At 39.6% G+C, this 20,209-nt stretch overlaps 1 protein-coding gene across 5 annotated transcripts; it reads right to left on the minus strand.

The window, feature by feature from the left end:
- Positions 1–963: 963 nt before the first annotated feature.
- On the minus strand, positions 964–18,840 carry OMA1 (OMA1 zinc metallopeptidase). Of its 5 annotated transcripts, none has more exons than XM_042030810.1 (9): positions 18,766–18,840; positions 17,220–17,742; positions 16,606–16,834; positions 15,969–16,142; positions 15,774–15,881; positions 14,444–14,572; positions 10,336–10,410; positions 8,521–8,670; positions 964–2,381 (listed from the first exon to the last, which is right to left on the minus strand). In XM_042030810.1, the coding sequence occupies exons 2-9, from the start codon at positions 17,720–17,722 to the stop codon at positions 2,163–2,165; spliced, it is 1,587 nt and encodes a 528-aa protein (XP_041886744.1). In that variant the 5' UTR covers positions 17,723–17,742; positions 18,766–18,840; the 3' UTR covers positions 964–2,162. The 5 variants fall into 5 exon arrangements, with proteins under 5 accessions (XP_041886744.1, XP_041886741.1, XP_041886745.1 ...); XM_042030807.1 differs by lacking the exon at positions 18,766–18,840 and adding an exon at positions 18,513–18,600; XM_042030811.1 differs by lacking the exon at positions 18,766–18,840 and adding an exon at positions 18,466–18,482.
- Between the last annotated feature and the right edge of the window lie 1,369 nt (positions 18,841–20,209).

Consider the following 20,209-nt stretch of genomic DNA (forward strand, 5'->3'; position numbering starts at 1 on the left):
AGACTAATTAAGAAGTTACCCCTCCCTTGAAACCTTTTCTCTCACATCACCATGATCATGGTTACAAGACTATTTACTTACAAATTGTAAAAAATCTCCCTTGGTGAACTTAAAAATTGCATCTCCAGCCTTCAACTGCAGTACTTCAGTCACTTAAAACAGACAGCAGAAATATGAAATTTGTGTAGTTTCATACTTCATCTTGAAAGCTATAAAAACTCTTGTTTGTTCTCCTTAGTCCTAACAGACACAAGCATCCAGTTGCATGTCAAGCAGCAGCCCTGGATAACGAAACAAGCTCTGACATTGGAGCAAGAGAGAGGCAGCAGCGTTGGGGTTTTGGTGCTGCAGGATAAACTCTGAGGTCCACAGGGAAATCTAAATGGTGTATTTTTCTGTTTACCTTCAGGTGACAATGTCCAAATGCTGCAACACATCACTGAACATCTGTTACAAAAACTCCTGTCACGAGGAATAAAAATGGATGGATGAATAATGGTCAGGCTGGACCTTCTGCCTCCTGCCAGCAGGATTGAGCAGAGATTTAAAAAACAGCTTGTAAGCAATATGCAGCCAATCTAGACCTATATAATCAGACCTAGAATCATCAACATTACACAGACATCAACTTATCACTGAATAGAGATACAGGAGTTGCTGGTGTTTCTCAAAGGACCTGGCTTCGTCGACTGAAGTCAGTGAAAGCATTACTTGTTTCACAATCCGTTTTTCCAACTAAATGCACTGACAGCACTGAATAGGCTATTTTTTCCTTTTTAAAAACTTGCATTCTGATTTAATTGAAGAAATATGATTAAGTCTACCCTTCTCCATGCAGAAAAAGAATGTTTCACAATAGGATACACTGTAAAATATTTTGAATGTTTTCTTCCTGTAAGGCACTACCATTTATGAATGGGATTTTTGTTTTGATCCAAATGAGTAACAAAAAGCAAATACATCTTAACAGATGAAGGAACAGGATTTCCCTTTTTTATTTTCATTCACTGCCACCTCTTTCTGCATTTTCCTGCAGGATCAACATTTCATTATTCCATCAACTGCAAAGCAAGGACAATTCAAACATGTGCAAACAGAGATTAACACGCTGGGTATAGTGGGTCACCCATCCCGAAAGGCAGAGCTTTACCTGCATTGTCCATATTTGTCTCCAGGGTATAAGAAGTGTGGCTTCAAGGGGAGGGAAGGGAGGGAGTAAGGGAGGGATGCCCAGCATTAGATGCCAGTTTCCTGAAGAGAAGTCACCTTTCATGATAAAGTCATCTGCAAAAGCTGTGCAGTCAAGAAACCTTTCATTTGTCTCTTATGTAATATACTCCACATCAGCAATCATTTCTACCCAAATGGATATATCAAATCAAATGTTGTGGCAGCAGAACTGCTCTCTGACGAAGCACCCTGATAATTTTAAAAAAGACAAGAGGCATCTATGTAAAGCATCTGGTGCTACCACGATTCTTTCAGTGCTTCTTCCAGAAGGAAGACTCCCCTGAAAATTATTTCATTCATTTTTTTTAAACTGAACTTCGTGCAACCCTTTCAGGTTACTTTGAAGCAAAATGTTGAATCAATCCACATTTTAAAATGCCTCAGAAAGAAGAAAAATCCCAGCAGTAAATCCACCTAATTAAGTGGGGGTGTAACTAGCCCATAGCTATTATCGCTTCTCAGCTTAATATTTTTAAACACACTGTATGTGGAGCAGGCAGTAAGCTCTCCTCATTATTTCTCAAATGAAGCTGAGTAGATCTAACCCAAATTATGGCAAGATAAATCAGACAACTTAAGTGATGAAAATTGTACTTTTCCCTCTGCTTTAGGGACACTTCTGGCTCATCTGTCCTCTGATCAAGGTGAGCCTGATAAAGCTGAAAATTACACTGTGTGACTGGATTGTATGAGATTATCTTTCCCCTGAGAAGTGATTTATTTTAGTAACTATTAATGAATAAGAAACTTTCTGCTCCAACACACTGCTCTTCTTATGTGGGCATGGTTCCTTATTGCTTTGAGTGAGAGATCACATAAAAGAAACGGAGAATCTGAGTGGCTACATCTTCTTCATGGTTCAAAGACAATTTTGTGTTTTAAGATAGACCTTTGGGGACCACCAGTTCCATAAAAAGTGAAAATTAATGTCATCAGTTTGTGGGTTTAACTGCAAAAGTCACTGGCATATCTTCTACTTTTTGAGTGTGAGGAAAGTCCAGTTTTGGTTTTGAGGGATCTTGCTTTGTAGAATTTGGGGCTTCTCGACCTTCAGCCAATTCCAGGAGACGTTGCATGTTAAGTCTGAAAATAAGGCGAGGATCTGGTCCAGAAAGAGATGGGCAATTGCAGCTCTCTCTTATTTTAAGAGCCTGTGAACACATAGGAAAACAAATCAAGCTCATTCAAATAGGAAAAACAAGAAAGCTTTCAGTCAGTGACTTTGGCTTTCCAGTCAGGTTTTCATTTGCACATTAGTTAGTGTAATAATGAGCCTGAATTGTTACTGAACAACTTCTCAACAGAAACCAAGAACTCCTGTTACAAAATGTAGCAATATGGTAAAACAATGGGAAAAATGGAGAGTGAAATTATTTTCTCACACTGTGATCTCCAAGGATGGATACTCTAAAGATACAACATAATTAGACAGGAAGTTCTCCAATGTTTTGTGTGGTATTTGTCCACATCAGTACCTTTTAATTTACATTCACATGTAAATGAAACTTTCTGTAGCCCTTTCAGGCTGCTTTGAAAAAAAATGTTGAATCAATCCATATTCCAAAATGCCTCAGAAAGAAGAAAATTCCCAGCAGGAAATCCACTTAATTAAGTGGAGGTGTATCCAGCCCACAGGCTATTACTGCATCTCAGCTTCATATTATTATATTTATATTTACATTCAAATGTAAATGAAAATGACTGCATCAAGAAAAAAAGGGCTCTGAATAATTTACTTCCTCAGATATGTTCTATTATTGAAGTAACTATACTTAGATGTCTGGCTCAAAAAAGGAGGGAAAATCTCCAATAACATAATGGACTTTTAACTGTTTGGCACAGAGATCCAGCTGGTTCATCACTATAGTTAAAGTGCAGTTACACAAGTGATCTTATCTCCAAGAAGCATTTGGATGCACAGTTTCCAAGTGTTATGAGAAAATAATGTCTCCTGAATGTAACGATTTCTCTGGATAAAAAGATGAGCAGTAAGAGACCAAACTTTAAGTTAGTCCTGCTCACTGAGTAAGTGCCATTGCTTCCATTTTACAGATCAGAAAGTAGGGGCACAAAGGAGCCAGGGAATCTCCCAGAGAACCAAAATTCATTAGGACAAGCACATTCCCCCCAGAACATCCTGTCTTGTTGGCAATCCAAAAAAGGTATGACAGTGGATGAATCTCATGTCTCAAAGGCACTGTGGAGAAATTGATATCAACCTGGACAAAGTCAGCTGTTTTAAAGGATGCTTAAGTTGTGTTCACTGTCACAGAGCTCAACATACCTTAAATGCACCACACAAACTGGCAGCTCCTTGTGTGTTTGGCACACAAGAAACTGATGCTTTGCAAGCAGCAGTGCACAGAACTACTGGTATCCATGATCCTCCTACAACTCGTTTAAACTAATTAAGAAAAGTAGATCCTTTGTATCATATAGCAAAATATTACATGTAGAACTTTAGAGGGTTCTACATCACTGAGAACTACTTTTTCGAGATCTGCAAAATGAAACACCAAGACCAAAACAAGTCTGATGGTTACCATTAATCAATGGTCATCGTGGTATGGTCACTTTTGTTCAATATTATCTGTCTTGGCCTCAACTAACAGCATAAACCACAGGCAGATTTACATCCAGCTCTGTTTTTAATCCTTTCATGGGAAGACCAGTTGAAATGTACATTTTATTCCATTTTATTCTCAACCATGGATTCTTCAAAAGCAATGGCCAGACCTGTCCTGAGTTGTAGCCAGGTGCCTCCTGGCCAGTACTTGGGACTGTCAGCAGAAAACACACATTGATTAATTTGTTCTAGATGGATTCATGAGGAGGAAGAAAATAACGCAGTTTTCAAAGCAGTCCTAGCATTGCACTACAGACAGAGCAGAAATTTTTCTAACCTGCTTTATATCCACCAGCTTTGTCTGAAACAGCAAATCAAATATTCTAGTACAGCTCTGCATAAGTATTTGCCCATCATTCTGAAACACTTTGATATTCTTCCACAGGAGGCACTGGAAACATCTTACTACAGCAGATTTCAAAATAGAAGAGCAGAGCTTCTGAACTGATTTTTCTTTGTATAAGGAGGTTCCAAAACATATTCCTTCCCTAACTTTACTACAGTGAACTGATAGGGTTTGCTGTAAATGGCTAGAAACAAATAGAATTTAAAATTAACAAATGGTTTTGGAAAAAGACACACTCCAAAAATGTAGCAAGAGTTTCTCCAGTTGTTTCTTGCTGAAATGTAAAATTCAAATCACTGGATACAAAAGTCTGGATTAGGCATGCAAATATTGTTCCTGTCTAAGTCTTAAAAAATATGAATAAAGCTTTCACAGCTTGTTTTTCTACAGCATGATCGTCCATGTAGTCACCAAATGTAACTGTACTGCTGAACACTCTTCTGCCTCAGTGACCTGTTAATTTCTAAACTGACATTTATGACAAACCAAGACTTTTCTTTTGTTCTCTTTTAGAACATAAGCTGCTGCAAGACTGCATTAATGTCAAGCAGTGTTATTCAAGGCAAATGGGAATATAAAGATTTAGGCTGTATCCTGGAAAAGGCAACATAATCCTCTTTTAAACTAATTTAGCAATTTTGTATCTCTGGGTTTTCCTGGCAATATAGTGCCTGACCTATTTCCATGGTTTCCCTCACCTAAAGTCCCAACAGCAAAGATAAAAACCAGTACTTCAGGTGGACATTTTTACCCTGTGGAGGTCTGAGTTCTTGCTAGATATAAAGCTGTGCAAGGGGGTAGAAGGCAGCTATTCAACACCATCACCTCACACGCCACAGAAAAAACTGCAGATATGGAAAGAAAAGCCATGTTAACTTGTCACCTCCCTACTCAGGACAGCTGCAGCTACACATTGCAGTGAGAGCAGCCCACCTGCCTTATCGGTTCAGGAGATCCCAAATAAAACATCCCAACTCCTGCTTGTAAGTAACAAAGGTGAAGCTGTTTTTCTTATCAATACAGTCATAGTCCTTTCCTGCAATATTTGGGAGCAGGGAAGGCAGAAGAATTAGGGAAGTCTCCCTTATCCTATCACCTTCTTGTAAAGGCTACCAGCTTCTGTACAAATACAGAAATAAGTGATTTTTAGCTCCCAGTGTTAATCCTTAACACTGTAACAGACACCAGGCTACCTGCTGGGTCTCAAGCCCTTACAGTCTTAATGAAGTAGCAGTAAAAAGATAATTAAAGGAATTGATAGACTTTCCTGGATAGAGAAGAAAAGCAGCTTATATATGATGTTAATACTTCCAATCTTCCACTGATGTTGGCATAGAAAAGAAAAACTGTGACAAAATATTTAATAACTTTATGGGGAGGATGGAAATGCAGGTCAGTGGTTTTATTCTTGTTTCCACATTGATAGGACTTAATTAACATATTCTAGTACTAGAATTATCTGAAGTAACGTTCACATCTAAGCAAAGGGCAAATTTACCAACTCACCTTTGAAAAGGAAGCAAAATAACTGTACCTCCCATACCAAAAGGCAGCAGACTGAGGAAAAGCATTAGCTACACAAAAATTTATAAAAATAATAAGCAGCCAATGTGGATTTGACAAGAATAGGTGTTGCCAAAATAAATGAATTAACTTTTTTTGACAAGTTAACTCACCTAGTGAACAAGACAAGCAGTGCAGTTGATATATCTAAACTTATTATTAGTCTCTAAATGATCTCACCTTGGCATTTCCACAAGAAAGTGGGAACAGGAGTTACAGTGAATCAAAAATGGAATCTGAACCAACAACATGATGCTAAAACAGCAAATGTCACATCAAGATGAATTTTTGCATCACAGGCAAGGCTCAGTAGATAACCTTCTGCTTTATTCAGTTTAGCTGAGGCTTCCACTGAGTACAGAGCTGCATTTGAACAGCACACCAGGAAACAGACACTGTAGCAAATCAGAGAACATGAAAATAAAACATTGAGATGAACTAGAAGATCCTGTAGCTTCTCTTTGGCACTACATTCCCACAGTCTCTCTCTCCAGGACAATGATCATCTTCTCCCCTACTACAAAATTATTTTAAGATTTCTCTTTCTGAGAATGAAATGCATCTCTCCATCCCCCATGTAGGAATTCTAAGAGATTTCAGTTTCCTATTTAAGAATATACTCTGTTTTCCTGGTTTACAATCCAAACACTTCCCTGTCTGAGAGGAAAATACTTGCAAAACACAGTAAATCTTCTACATTTGCTTTATTTCATTTCCAGGACAGCACCACTTGGTAACTGCTTATAGCTCTCTTGTTCACTGATTGCTCAGCGTGGCTGTAGCTTCCAACTTGCTCAAAAATCAGATGCAAGATCTAAAACACTCATTTGATTTACTCCCAATCTTTTAATTACTTGAAAGGATATAGTCCCCTAAAGTGTGTAAAGTGTGATAGTCCAACTTTAATTTACATTTCCTGACACTGTTCAGTCATCTCATTGAGATGTGACATTTCATTACGTGAAGAAAAATTCTCACTTTATGTGACTGCATCTTATTGTGAACCTGCTCCAAAGTCTGTAGAGAAACATTCATGTGGCCTGAGAAGTCCAAAAGCTTGTCCCTGTTTGTCCCATCTATAGCAGCTGGTCTAATGAGTGATGCTGTATTGTCCTGAAAATCATTTCAGCTCCAAAACCAGCAGCACATGAAACCAATGCTCATGATGGATCTGGCACAGAGTCTTAAGAAGTACCAGTTTCTTCACAGAGAGATACTAGAGACAAAAAGGCCTTTTTTGATAATCTAACTTCTCTCCCTGGGCTCTGAGTATCTAATGGCAATTAATATATGGTTAACATCCTCTTCTAAAACGTTCAAAGTATGTGAACAACGAAACAAAAAGGGGCTGATATTGAGCAACAATAAAACCCTGGGATTCCCTTTCCATGCCTGAAATGCAGCCTGAAGGCAGCAGCTCCCACAAGAAGGGGAGTCAATGCCTCAGACAAGAAGCCTCTGACAGCACCTCTACACACTTTCTTTCATCTTTATTCCACTTTTGTAGTGCCAACCTCACTTATCTTGTGAACTTGCTACAAACAGTATTTCTCATTTGACGCCAAAGAATGTTTAAGGTAAAAGGCAAATGAAAACATCTTCCCCCTCAATTATCTTTTGGAAGATCTTCCTGGCCTCCAGGGCTCTTGGAAGTGAGAGTAGCTATAAAAAGATGAGGTTTGCTCCACCTGCTAAACTACGAGAGATGAGACAGAAATAACAGTTCTACACAGTTGCTCAGTTATTTAACTTATTTGCTCAGGCCTGGGGTAGAACATAAGAAGTGATTTATTTCATTACCTCTTTATAAGGCAGTCAACAACTGTATGAAAATAAACGATCCCGAACCCTTTATGTTCAATCTAGCCAAAACTGAGGCTCCACAACAAGATTCATTTTCTATTCAGCTGCTCTAATGTGTTAGAAAATCCATCAAAAACATTCTCCCAGCCTGCTTTTGCAAACTATAGACTTTGTGTATATTAATTTAAAATATCCAGTCTAGCCACTCTCCAGCCTCCTACCCCTAATGCTGACTTTGATTTATGCCATCATTTAGAATATTTACTGTATTCATTCTCATCAAAGGATTCATGAAACTCTTTTTCTCTCCTTTGAAGTCAGCAAACACCTCAACATTTTAGTGCTCCCTCTGCCAATAAATCTTCAAGTGTCTTTACAGTTTGGAACTGAGAATGACTTAAAGTGACAGAGAGTTTTATAAAAAACAAAGAAGAAATTACTAGTTGGTTCTAAAAAAGAGTATTTCCAAACACAGTTTAGCTTGCTGAAAAACAGTGTCGCAGGAAAGTGCTTTAACACCCTCTTTTATTTTTTATTTGCTACAAAAGCAAAAGAAGTCAAGACAATTTAGGGATCCAACTAAAAAACTACCTTTCCAAAATGGCAAAAAGATAGAAGGAGTGGGTGAGACCTGTAGCACTGTCACATCTATACCAAAAGGCCATTCAAAAGCAAAAATATTCCACTTTGATGAGAAATCAGAAAAACAAAACCAAACCACAACTTACAATATAATTACATTTTACCTGTGCTATCTTACTTTTTTCTCATTTAATAAAACCTTTAAGGTTGAAAGCTTTGCAATGGAGAATTTATGCAAAGATAAAGATAAGCATGGTGCTATCAGAGTAAATTGTGAATCAATACCAAAGCAGCTAATTAATTCATTAATATCAACCTACTTCTGGCAACTGTTGTAAGAGGAAGAGACCCTTCCCTGAGCCCTGCTCACCTCTGGGATGAGGCGGTCCAAGTGCTCAGCTCTGTTTTCATGGGAAGGGTGTGTGGAGAGCCACTCAGGCAGCTTGGGCTGCCCCTCGATGGCTTCTGCCAATTCCATCTGCTGCCAAAAGACGCTGCTGGCTCTGACATCCACGCAAGCCTGAAAGCAGAAGGGAAATGGAAACACCACTGTGTGTTTAAAGTAATAAATACACAATCTAATGAAGATTGAATTACAAAAGACATCTTAAATTTTAAGTTTCTGAAGTCTGCTTAGATGGTCCTCCTGCCTGACAGGAAAAAGCTGTTCCAAAATATCTAAAAGCAATAAAAAACTCATGCAGACAGACACTGGATCTATTCCTTTTAACATCTGTGTGACTCCACTGATCTTAAAAAATTTACACCTGAATTAATAAAATTCAGGAGGAAGAAAAGGTTTACAATTTCTGGCATATACTTGCTCTTCTTTATAAAAAAGCTCAGCTGCGAATTTGAAGTTATATTTACTAGAACAAATTGACCATCTCCATAGATTTAGGCAAATTTACAGGAAAAAGCTGAGTCAAAAATACAAGGTGATAATAATTCTTACTTATGTATACTTAAAAATTTACTGGAAATGCTTTTCTGTTAAGTGATTACATGGCCTTTCATGGGTGAACTGTGGAATCCATGACACATTAAAACAGTAATTCTGCAGAATTTCTGACTCTCTTCAAGAAGTATATCTTTAACCATAGAAAGTCATAGAACAGTAATTTTTAGAATTGCTTTTGTGTATCACCACAGACTTCTCTATTTTTACATTTAAGTGAAGGAGAAAAATAAATAAGATTTCTTACACTGACTTTCATTTGCTAAGAAAAAAAAAGAGACAAGCAGTCAGAAGATAAGAAAATTACTTCTTCCCATTCCCCATCCCGGGAATAGATGTGGTGCCTTATCCTTTGAATTTATTTAATAAAATTATTATTATGAAAAGGTTATCTGCACAAGCAGAGAAATGCTCATGTCACTTCACTTATTTCTTTCTGGTACAGCCCTACTTTTTCAGTATTAGAAAGCACTGAGCACAAACACAGCAATTACATTTTTCTCAAGGATTGTGTTATTCCTTTAGACAATTTCATATTACAAATGCAGTTTTAATCCCAGAATGAAAATTAATTTTAAAAACCCTTCCTTGAAGAAACATTAATAATTATTAAAAGGAAATTTTGCTTATGAAATATTAACACTAGATGGTGCTGCTCTCACTGGTATCTGACAACTGGGTCTACTGCACTTAACCAGGAATCAGAGTCAGTTCAGTTTCCTCAATATACAATTAAATTCCTGAGGGGGAAAAAAGAAAGGAACTGAAAAAATAAATGATGAAAAAAATGCTGAGTAGCTTCTGACTCAATTTTTGTCTTGCTTTACGCTGCATTGTTGTTATGGCTGTATTTAGCTTAAATCTTTAAATCTTTACAGTAATTAAATCCTACTTACAGAAGATCACTATTTAGCATTCTCCTTTTTATAAATACATGGGGGTTTCTTCTAATAGCAATAAACTACACAAACAGTAGACTGTGCAGGTAATGCACTTTACACACTTCAATGTTATTACACACAATCAGCCAGAATGACTCTGTCTTTCCCTAAGAACTATTTTATTTCCCACCACTTCATAAATCTACATATCTTCAAAAATTTACAGTTTACCTCCATATGAAGTATGAAACTCCCTCTGATTGTAACAGAAGCTGAAAAAAGTCTGGTACTTATTTTTTTGCTAATTTTATTTTTATTGCTAATAAAACCAATCAGCTGCAGTTACCTTTGCTGCAAACTGAAGTCCCACTTTATCAGCTTCAGCCTCCAGGGTTCTGCTGTAGGGTCTATCAAACATGAACTGCAAAGAAGCACATCAAAGCTCTGTTTCTTGGTTTGGAATGTGTACAAATACAGAGACTTGTAGCTGTCTTTTAACCTTCTCATAAGTAGTGGGGTTTATCTATCATGCTCACATTGCAAGTGATCAGTATTAATTTTCTTAATGTAATCTTTAATTCCATTATATGTAACTCATTGATCCTGTATTCAGTTGACATTAATTCAAATTAGACATATTTTCACAGACCTTCTCAGCAGCCAATCTCATTTTGCAGCAACTGAAAGCTCAATATCAACTTTACCTCAGAATTTTTACACATCACTCTTTTATTGACATCAAGATTTTTGTTGCAGCAACTGCATGTAAAAAATTCCATTGGTTCCCTAAACTTTTATGATGCCTTTAAGCCTGGTATCATCTATTTCATATGGCAAACTGCCCACGATAAGGAATGTAGCCATAAGTATTTTCATGCAGAAATTACTCCTTTGCCATGATTATCCCTAATACAAGCTGCAAATTGCCCTTCAGAAATCAAACCAGAAGACATAAAGCTAAACCAAACTCCTCTCCCATTTTTTAGAGCATTAACACACACTAAGAGACAGCGGTGGTTTTCTCAAATGTAATTCATGTACATTTGGGCAGCCTTGCCCTAGTCTGTCATGTTACAGTAAATGCAAATCAGGACTTGTTTAAACAGCCTGCTCCTGTAGAGATAAGGAACCTGTCACAACATCCTGGTTTAGTCATCCATTAGGAAATATGAACTGAAGAATGGCAATGTGCAAGGTTAGAGAAGAGAGAAAGGTTTATCAGCTCAAAAAGGTTTTATCAGCTCTTTATCTGGCTATAGAAATATGTCCTCCTTAAAAGTTTCAGGGAAAAAAACCACCAAAAACCAAACAACAAACCATAAAAGAGTTTGAAATGAAGAGCACCAAAGAAGTGGTACAATTCCTTGAATATATAAAGATTATTAGAAAGATAACTGTAACTTTTTTCTTCTTTCCAAAGAAGTAGTGTTAAGTTTTTTTTTAATAGGGCAAAAATAGAAGCCAACCAAAACTGATCCTCTAACAGTTTTTTAAAGCCAAACATGCTGGTTTATTTAAAAGTAAGCAGAGATGAGGTCACTTTCAAAATTCTTAGTTTCCATACAGACCTTAAACATTGCAATTATAAATATGTTTTTTAAACCTCTGATGATAAAGTAATTCCTTGAAGTGGAATACATATTTTTATTGCCTTGAAAAGTGTTCCAGGTCTGTTGGTGTACATATATTCACTAAGCAGCAAAGAAACTCCTGGATATTAGTCTGTCATATATTCCTGAAGCACCATTTCTCAGTTAGCCAGATAAACAATTTGATTAATTATTAAACATTTTTTAGACATGGAAATGAAACTGCTAACATACAAGAGTCCTGAGGCATTTAACATACAGTGGTATTCATCTGCTACTGAAAAATGAAATGGTTTACAAAAATCTTTTGTGAATGTGCTAAAATGAAAAATTAGAACTTCAAACACTGACTTAAAATCATTGTCAGAAATTAGTCATTAAAAAAGAAGACGGATTTGATTTTCCAAATCAATTACCAGAGACTCTGTATGCTAAAGAAAAGTGAGTTCCACGTATATGTTGACTACCCAAAATCACCAGTTTTCACCTGAAAGACAAATCTTATGGTGTGCGGTGGACAAGAAAGGAGTATGAAGTACTGCATCCATGCATACTGGTGTGTGGGACGTGAGTAAAACTCAGAGTCATGCTTCGTGTTATTCCAAGAATAACTCCTAGGCTTTAGTTCCCATATAAAATAACTGCTGCTCTATAACAAAGCCAATATGCTTCAGTCCAGAAGTACATGTTTAAAGAACAACCCCAAATAAGTGTTGTAAGAAAAGTTAACAATTTATTAAGGAAAGAAAATCCATTGGGTTTGGGGGAAAAGGCAAACTGGAGCTCACATAACCAAAGGCCTACAAAGAATCACTGGGAAATACTTAAGAGTCAATAATAAAAAATACACAATAGTCAGCAGGTCAAAAAGTCAAGCCTCTAAGGACATAAGAGAAAAACAAATATTGAAACAGAAGCAAGTACCACAACGTAGCTTAAATAACCCTTTCACAGAATGGGATGCTAAAGCTTTAAAAAGCAAAATACAGCTATGGAAGAAGAGGAGGAGAAACATCCTGAGAAAATGTGCAGAACGATTCACTTTCACATAAGCACAACAGGCAAATTTTGAATGGAGGAAACAGACACTGCACTCCTGGGTGACTAAAAAACCTGAATTTTCTATTCAGCTTCTTTTGTCTATGGGATGAAAGCTTTGCAAGTATTAATCACATCGACATTACTGAAGTTTGATCAGCCTTTTAAACCAGGACAGTATCCCAGAGATGATGTTTCCTTTGCACAGGACTAGGAGCTAAAACCCTGATTCCCTTTCCAATCTAAAGCACAACTCCAATCCATGATGCCAAAATACCCATTCTCTGTGGAGAGGAAAAGAGATGCTGACAGGGAGTTGAATCTTGCTGTCTAAATTATGAGCAGTCTCAGGATTCATTCACACTTTGTTTTTGCCAAATTCAGCTCTTCAAAATGCTGGCTAGCATTCATCAATGTATTGGTTTCTTAGCTACTTGTGCAAATATCCAAGCTCTTTAGAGATAATTTATGTTCAGAATCCACACATCTACCTATTAGCATAAGAACTACCAAAACAGATTGGTTATGTTTAATTTCATGTTTTTGAGGAACTCGGGGAAATCTCAGGAAAAGCATCGAGTCAAAGAAACCAAAGAGCTCTTTCACTTTAATTCAGATTCCAGGAGGAAAGGGCCTCCCCTTTTCCTCCACCAATAAGACAAGTGGGTCACAGCAAGTGAAAGTGGAAAAAACCAAACTGTTTATTATCACACAAACAAAACAGGGTAGAACAGGATTTAAAAAAACCCAACAAACCTCAAAATACAACAAATTCCCAGAGAGGGAACAGACACAGGGGCTCGGACCAGCCGGGGCCACCCCCGCAGGCTCCCCAGGCCGGCGAGGAGGGAAGCGAGGCAGTGAGGCAAAGGGAAGGGAAGGGCAAAAAGAACAAGAAAAACCAACAGAACCTTTTTCCAGCTAGCCAGAACACAAAAGAAACCCAAAGAGCAGCACAGCGCTCCTGGTGCACTCCCTGCCGAGCCCCTGGAGCCCTTGGGCTGAGCCGTTCAGCGGCCCCGTCCCCGGGTCCACCTTAAAGGCACGGCGTCCTTGGGCACTGAGCAGATGGTTAAGGAATAAAGCGGCTTCGTAACATCACCCCAGGACACTCAGGAAAAGCATCAAGTCAAAGAAACCAAAGAGCTCTTTCATTTTAATTCAGATTCCAGTTTTACGATCTAAGCAAATTTCTATTTAAAAAACTTTTTAAAAAAATAAATGGATCAGTAACTGTCCAGAGAGTAAATTAAACTGCTGAAGGAAACTGGGACCAGAAAGCCTCTGAATTTCACTTTGCTGAAGTATTTTCTGGCTGAAAAGGTTATTTTAGTAACTTGTACTATAGCATGCTTTATATAAAGTGTGTTTAGATTCTCAATTTTTTTTAATCTCGGAAACCATTCTTACCACTAACAATATAGTTTAAAAATTCCATATATTTTATTTGGTTTAGGAACAATTTAACAACTATTTAAAATAAAAACATGGCATTTTACCATCTACAACTTTAAAGGGCAAGTTACCTTTCTAAAAGACAATCATCTGTCTTAACTGGCAAGCAGGTTCCGGGAGCCTGTGCAACTAAATCCAGTCATTTAGGGAAACCTAAAATTCTTCAACATGACAAATGAAAATCAGCATCAACTAAAGCAGAATCAGATTTATAAAAACATATCTCATTCCATAACAGACTCAAATATTAATTTTTGCTTACATTTCTCCTCTTGCCTTTTCCCCCAAACCTACTATTTAGTATAGCAAAAGATTTAAAATGTCTTTCCAAGGAACTCAGGAAGGACAATACAAAATGTCAGTCAGTCTTACCTCCTGCAACTTGCTCTGAATCCATTGGCCAACAACTGCAAAACTATCACGAGGACAGATGGCCCAAATCATAGTGAGAAAGATGAGTGAGAGAAAATCCAGTAAGTGAACCAGGCTGGCTTTCTCTGCCTGCAAACAGAAATTGCCCGTTTTCATTCCTTACTGTCTGACATTTCTTCAGAATATAACAGAATTTGGAAACGCTTTAAAAATCACTGATTGTTTTTTTTCTCCTATGCAGCCACAGGAACAGGGCATGCACAACTTTCCCTGCTTGTACCAAAAAAAAAAATAAAATCCACTAGGATGTAAGGGACTTTCAGGCCAGAATTCACATAAGCTGCATAAATACAGCTGGAACAAATACATTCTGCCTATCAGCTTCTCTAAGAGATTCAAAGCTTGAGGTAGGATGGTGACAACATGCAGAAAAAAGTTCTTTAGTAAAAAAAACACCTCAATGTGAATAAAAAAATCTATAAAAATACCTTCTTTACATTAATTTGAAAAGAGATAAGACATCACTGAGACAGGATCACTAATAGCATAAGAGGACAGTACAGGTAATATATTTATCTTTTATTTCCTGCTGCTTTCCTTTAAATTCAGAATCTAAGAGATTGCTCTGTTTTCCAGAGCTCTATTTGACATCGCAACAAATTGATCAGAGCATTTACGAGCAGCATCATGCAATACTTCTCTTTCTGCCAGTCAGGTAACACAGATTCCATACAAACAAGATAAGCTCTTTTTTATTATCAGAAATATTTTTTAGAAGTTTAAAGAGTTGCTTGGCTCAACCGAGCCCAAGAAACCATGATGTGAACTGTTGCTCACCCAAAATCATACAAGAACCAAGCTCCAGGTATTATTAAAATTTGACACTCTAAAACTGTGTGCTACAATAGTAACAGTATGATGTATTTTAAGATACTTTTTTGAAGTGTATCCACTCCTGCAGGTAACAATTACAGGAGTAACAGAGTTGCTGAGTACCTCCAGTTCTTTATGTCTGTGCTGTAAAAGAGGGATCTGCGGACCAAGTTCTAAATGACTCTTGAAAGTGAGCCATAATCCACCTGTACAGCTGTGAAAAAAATCCCTGGCAGCCGTTGTGTTAACAGGGACTACCACAGGTCTTCTGACAGTTATTAAGTGCTACACGAATAATAAGGATCTACTGTAGCAGACTACTCATTTCAAACTCAATTTTGCATTAATTAGATAGAGTCACACTGAAAGCTTGGTTGGTAATGATAGGGAAAATCATAATTAGAGTAATTAGAATTAATAATTTAAGAATATTAGACAGCTTTCTTTAAAGACTTACTGCATGTTCCAGCACAGCGTGAGCTATTTCATGTCCTAAAATAAACGACAGCTGATGAATATCAGAAACTGCATCCAGCAACCCAGTAAAAACAAACACTTGACCATTCTGTAAACAAAGAGAATAAAAATTAAGTGGGAGACACATCAAGTGCTGTTTCAATATTATTAATTTTTTGCGTGGTGTACAACTTACTGGAAGCACAAAAGCATTTACAGCTGGTTCATCCACCACGTGGATAACCCACTTGAGAGCTGAGACTTGGGGGATGTCCTTGTTACTTTCAGACAAATGCCCAACAATTGTCTCCACAACCTGGTAGCCTGCATCTGTCTCAGGTAACATTTGACTTTTAAATAGCTCCATCCACTGAAAAAAAAAATTCATTGGTTGTAATTTTTAAGGTGGACAAATTTATACAAAACATATAATTTGAAAATATCCTTGTACCTCTTCTGTTTTTATCTCATGTCTCTGACAGACAGGAAATGGATACACTTGGATATGGTTTATCAAGTTTCACTTTACAACAGGAAGTCACAGAACTCAAAATTACAGGGACTAGTTCAATGGACAAGAAACAGTTAGGAATGTTTGCTCCATGCAAGTCACGTGCTTTTTAATTTTTATGTGCCCCAAATGGAAAGGGAACTCTAAAAAAGGATGGGGACAAGAGAAAGGCGTAACAGATGGGGGCGGCTCTGCAGGGTTCTGGGCATGAAGTTCAAAACTCATCAAGGACACTACAAGGCTTGTTTGCCCATCTCATTAATAAGACTATCTCGAAAGCAACAGTTTTTGAGTACTTTCAATTTTTTGTCTAAAATCTTACCATATCATATTCCATCTCTGACAGTTCCTTAAAATGCTCTTTGCCAAACACCATGAGTCGAGTGCGCCCAGTGATGGGTGTCTCCTCCAAGTGGGTAAAATAAAACATGACAAATACAACTCCTAAGCTGCTGACACCCAGCAGGATCTTCCATTTGTTTTTTCTTGCACTTTCTTTAAAGAGCTCCCGTTTATCAGGAGGAAGTGCCTTCCACCATTTTCTTATGCTCCTGTAAGATACAAACAGCGTTAACTTAGGACATAGTTAAAAAGGAATTTGTTACTGTCTGTCCTTGCTGCATGCTCTATTACAGTATCATCTCATGTAGGAGCTTATGGGAGGTTATCCTGTAATTGGCTTCCACTCCACTCCATTTCTTCGCTCCCACAGGAGAAGGAATGCCCCTTAGTGTCTTGGTTCATCTCCCTCTACCACATGTAAATGAGAAAGAAAAGAGCAAAAGATACATCTAACACCTCTGATAATGGAAAAAAACACCTCTTGTTGAGCAAACTGTCAGCCAAACAACACTACAAACACACCTGCCATCCTCCCCCCACTCACACTTTGCATGATGGGTCTTGCACTGAGAGGAAAGTAACACAGTATTTTACCTGCCAAGAATGATGGCAAATAATTTCTGAGCTGGCTTCACAATAATCCAGAAAAGAGGAACTGGTGCAGCCTGAAGTGATGGTGATGTGTGAAAAGACCTGATGATCTGAATGTTCCAAGCAGGAAAGTGATGTGGGAGTTGCCCAACAGAACTGATCTGGAGGGATGGGATTGTCTTCCCCAGCGGCTGAGAAGACTGAGAACAAAACCTTCCTGAACTATGGTGTGCATTCCTGTACACTTCTGCATTTGGGACATCCAAAAGACATCTCAGTCCTTTACCAGCGAAGTTTCTATAGGAGTCAGGGTTTCCAGTCAAAAAACACTTCCTAGCATATCCACTCAAATCCAACCTTTGGCATCCAGCTCTGTCGACCTGAGTTCGGCACCATCCTGTGTAAGACCTAGAGAGATTCTTGCACTTCCCCTGCTTGCACAAAGAAGCCAAACGAGAGAAAACACAGTTCCTGCCTGGCAGCTTCAGACCACAGATGATACTCATAACTTCTTTGGTTGGTTACCCTGAAACAAAGGAAAAAAAGAATAGCAGACTGGTATTAAGAAGCCCACCCAAACAGGAAACTGCATCGTTATTTCATTTTCCCCAAACAGATACTGTGTATTTGTTTGCCAACAGCTGTGTTGCACAAAAAAAGGTCGCAGTCACAACTGCATCCGGTTACAGTTTTAAGACATCAATCTGCTTCTGACTGTGAAAGACATCAGTATCTTGCATCACTGAGAATAAAAAGGTTTGATTTATTTTTTTTCCTTTCACTTTTATTACCACCAGACCAGCGTGACTGCAGGTGTCCCTTGTGGGTCATCACCTTTCCACGCCGGGCTTCTGCCCACCGGTGCCATTCCTACACATGAGGAAAACCAGGATCTGTAAGCACGTTGCTCGTACTTTGCTCCCGGCCTAGAAACAAAACGCAGCGAAACCAAGTGTACGCCAGCCGGGAGCCTCTGGCTCACTGACATGGAAATGCCTTGGCACGGACAAGACCCGGGCCCTCCCACCCGCGGGGCACCGCCGCTGTCATTTTCACCCTCTGGCTCCGATCGCGGCCTCTGCTTCCCCTCCACCCCCACCACCCTCAGGGAGAGCCGCGATTATCGTGACATGGGCTGATGTGAGGAGCCGGGGGTGGGGAATGAAGGAGACGAGTCACTCTGGTGCGTCCGCCCGGCTAATGGCGGGCGGGGAGGAGGGGGACAGCTCTGGCCGCCTCACAGCTGCACCTCCTAGAGACCGGGAACGACCTCCTCCACCGGGCTCCCCTACTCACCACCGCGGGAGGCGGCGGCGGAGGGGCCGGACCGCGGAGCCGGTGTCGATACTCAGCCGGGGCGGAGAACGGGAGGCGGGACGGGCGAGGCGCCGCTGCAGCGGCTGCCGGGACCCCGCGTCCCTTCCCCTCAGGCGGGGCCGCCGCCGCCGCCACCGCTGCTCCCCTCAGGCGGCGCCCGCCATTTTGTGGCAGCGCGGGGAGCAGGGGCGCCCCTCATCAGGCGCAGAGCCCGTTCCCCTGAGTGCCTTACGCTGGCTTTGACCGCGGTGTTTCCGTGTCATCTGGTTGCAAAATGTGGAGTATGTCAGGATTATTTTAAGTCAGGGTGTACTTTGATGTAAGATCTTTGTACGCTTTCAAGCCTAAATCAGTGGAACAGGCAGCAGCCAGCTTTCCCTAGTCAAGGACATCCGGGAACTAAGACGCTTTAAGGATGTAGCAAATCAAGGTGTTTATGTGTATCCGTGAACACGTTGCTAACTCGGCTGAATACTCAAAAGTTTGTGTACCCAATAGCTGAACTATGATAATTATAATAATAAAAATCATGTCTACGGCTCAAAAAGACCCTGTCCAGGTTAAGACCCATCCCCTGAACATGTGTAGAAGTCAGCTGGGGCTATGTAACTTTTATGGAAGTTAGTAATCAATCATCAATTAGTAATCAATCAATCATAATAGAGGGGCTGTGCTTGGAAAGTTACTAACTCTGAATTCCTGTGTGTAAATAATCGTGGGAAAAGTCTGGTGGTCCGCCTTGAGTTGTGGATTCTGAGCACTGGTGCTTGCGCAGGTCTGAAATAAAAAATACCTCGAGTGTGCAATTATGGCCTTGTTGCACACCAGTTAACAATCCCATTTTGTGGGCAACAACCTCATGGCTGAGAGTGGCCCTGAGTCCTGGCAGTTCAGAGGTTCCAGACCTTAAAGCTCCTTCACAGAATGGGTGAGGTTGGAAGGGACTGCTGGAGCGTATCCAGTCCAAGCTCTCCCCTCAAAGTGGGTCCCAAGAGCCCTTAGGAAAATGTCCGGAGCTTTCAGAGTTCCTGCGTGCTATGCCTTGTCTTGTTTGCTGTTCTAGAGAAAAAGTCCTATGAGGAGTGGCTGAGGGAGCTGAGGGGGGCTCAGCCTGAAGAAGAGGAGGCTCAGCTGAGACCTTCTCACTTTTGCAACTCCCTGAAAGCAGTTTGAAGCCAGGTGAAGCCAGTCTTTCTCCCAAGTAACAAGTGTCAGGACAAGAGAAAATGACCTCAAGTTGTGCCAGAGGAGGTTCAGGTTGGACATCAAGAAGAATTTCTTCCCAGAAAGGGTTGTTAAACCTTGGAAGGGGCTGCCCATGGAGGTGGTGTGGGTCACCATCCCTGAGGTGTTCAAGGAACAACTGGACATGGCACTCAGTGCTCTGGTCTGGTTGACAAGGTAAGGATTGGTCACAGGTTGGACTCGATGATCTCAGAGGTCTTTTCCAACCTAATTGATTCTGTGATTTTTTAGGGACCTGAAATGTTGAAGTGGTTCCTGCCACCAAAGGGCTGGTGACACTCCCGGGCAGGGAGCAGTCAGCTCTTCTGCCATGATAGGAGCAGAGGTGATGTTTTTCCCAAGAAAACAGCAAGCTGCTAACCTAATGTATAGCTCTTGTCTTACTCTTCTGGCTGACAAGTGTATCTTGAGTGATGTGATGTGATGTGAAA

The sequence above is a fragment of the Corvus kubaryi genome, unplaced genomic scaffold (genome assembly GCF_017639235.1).
Source record: "Corvus kubaryi isolate FWS band 111438036 unplaced genomic scaffold, C.kubaryi_AGA036_p1.0 37334, whole genome shotgun sequence".
Taxonomy (NCBI): Eukaryota; Metazoa; Chordata; class Aves; order Passeriformes; family Corvidae; genus Corvus; species Corvus kubaryi.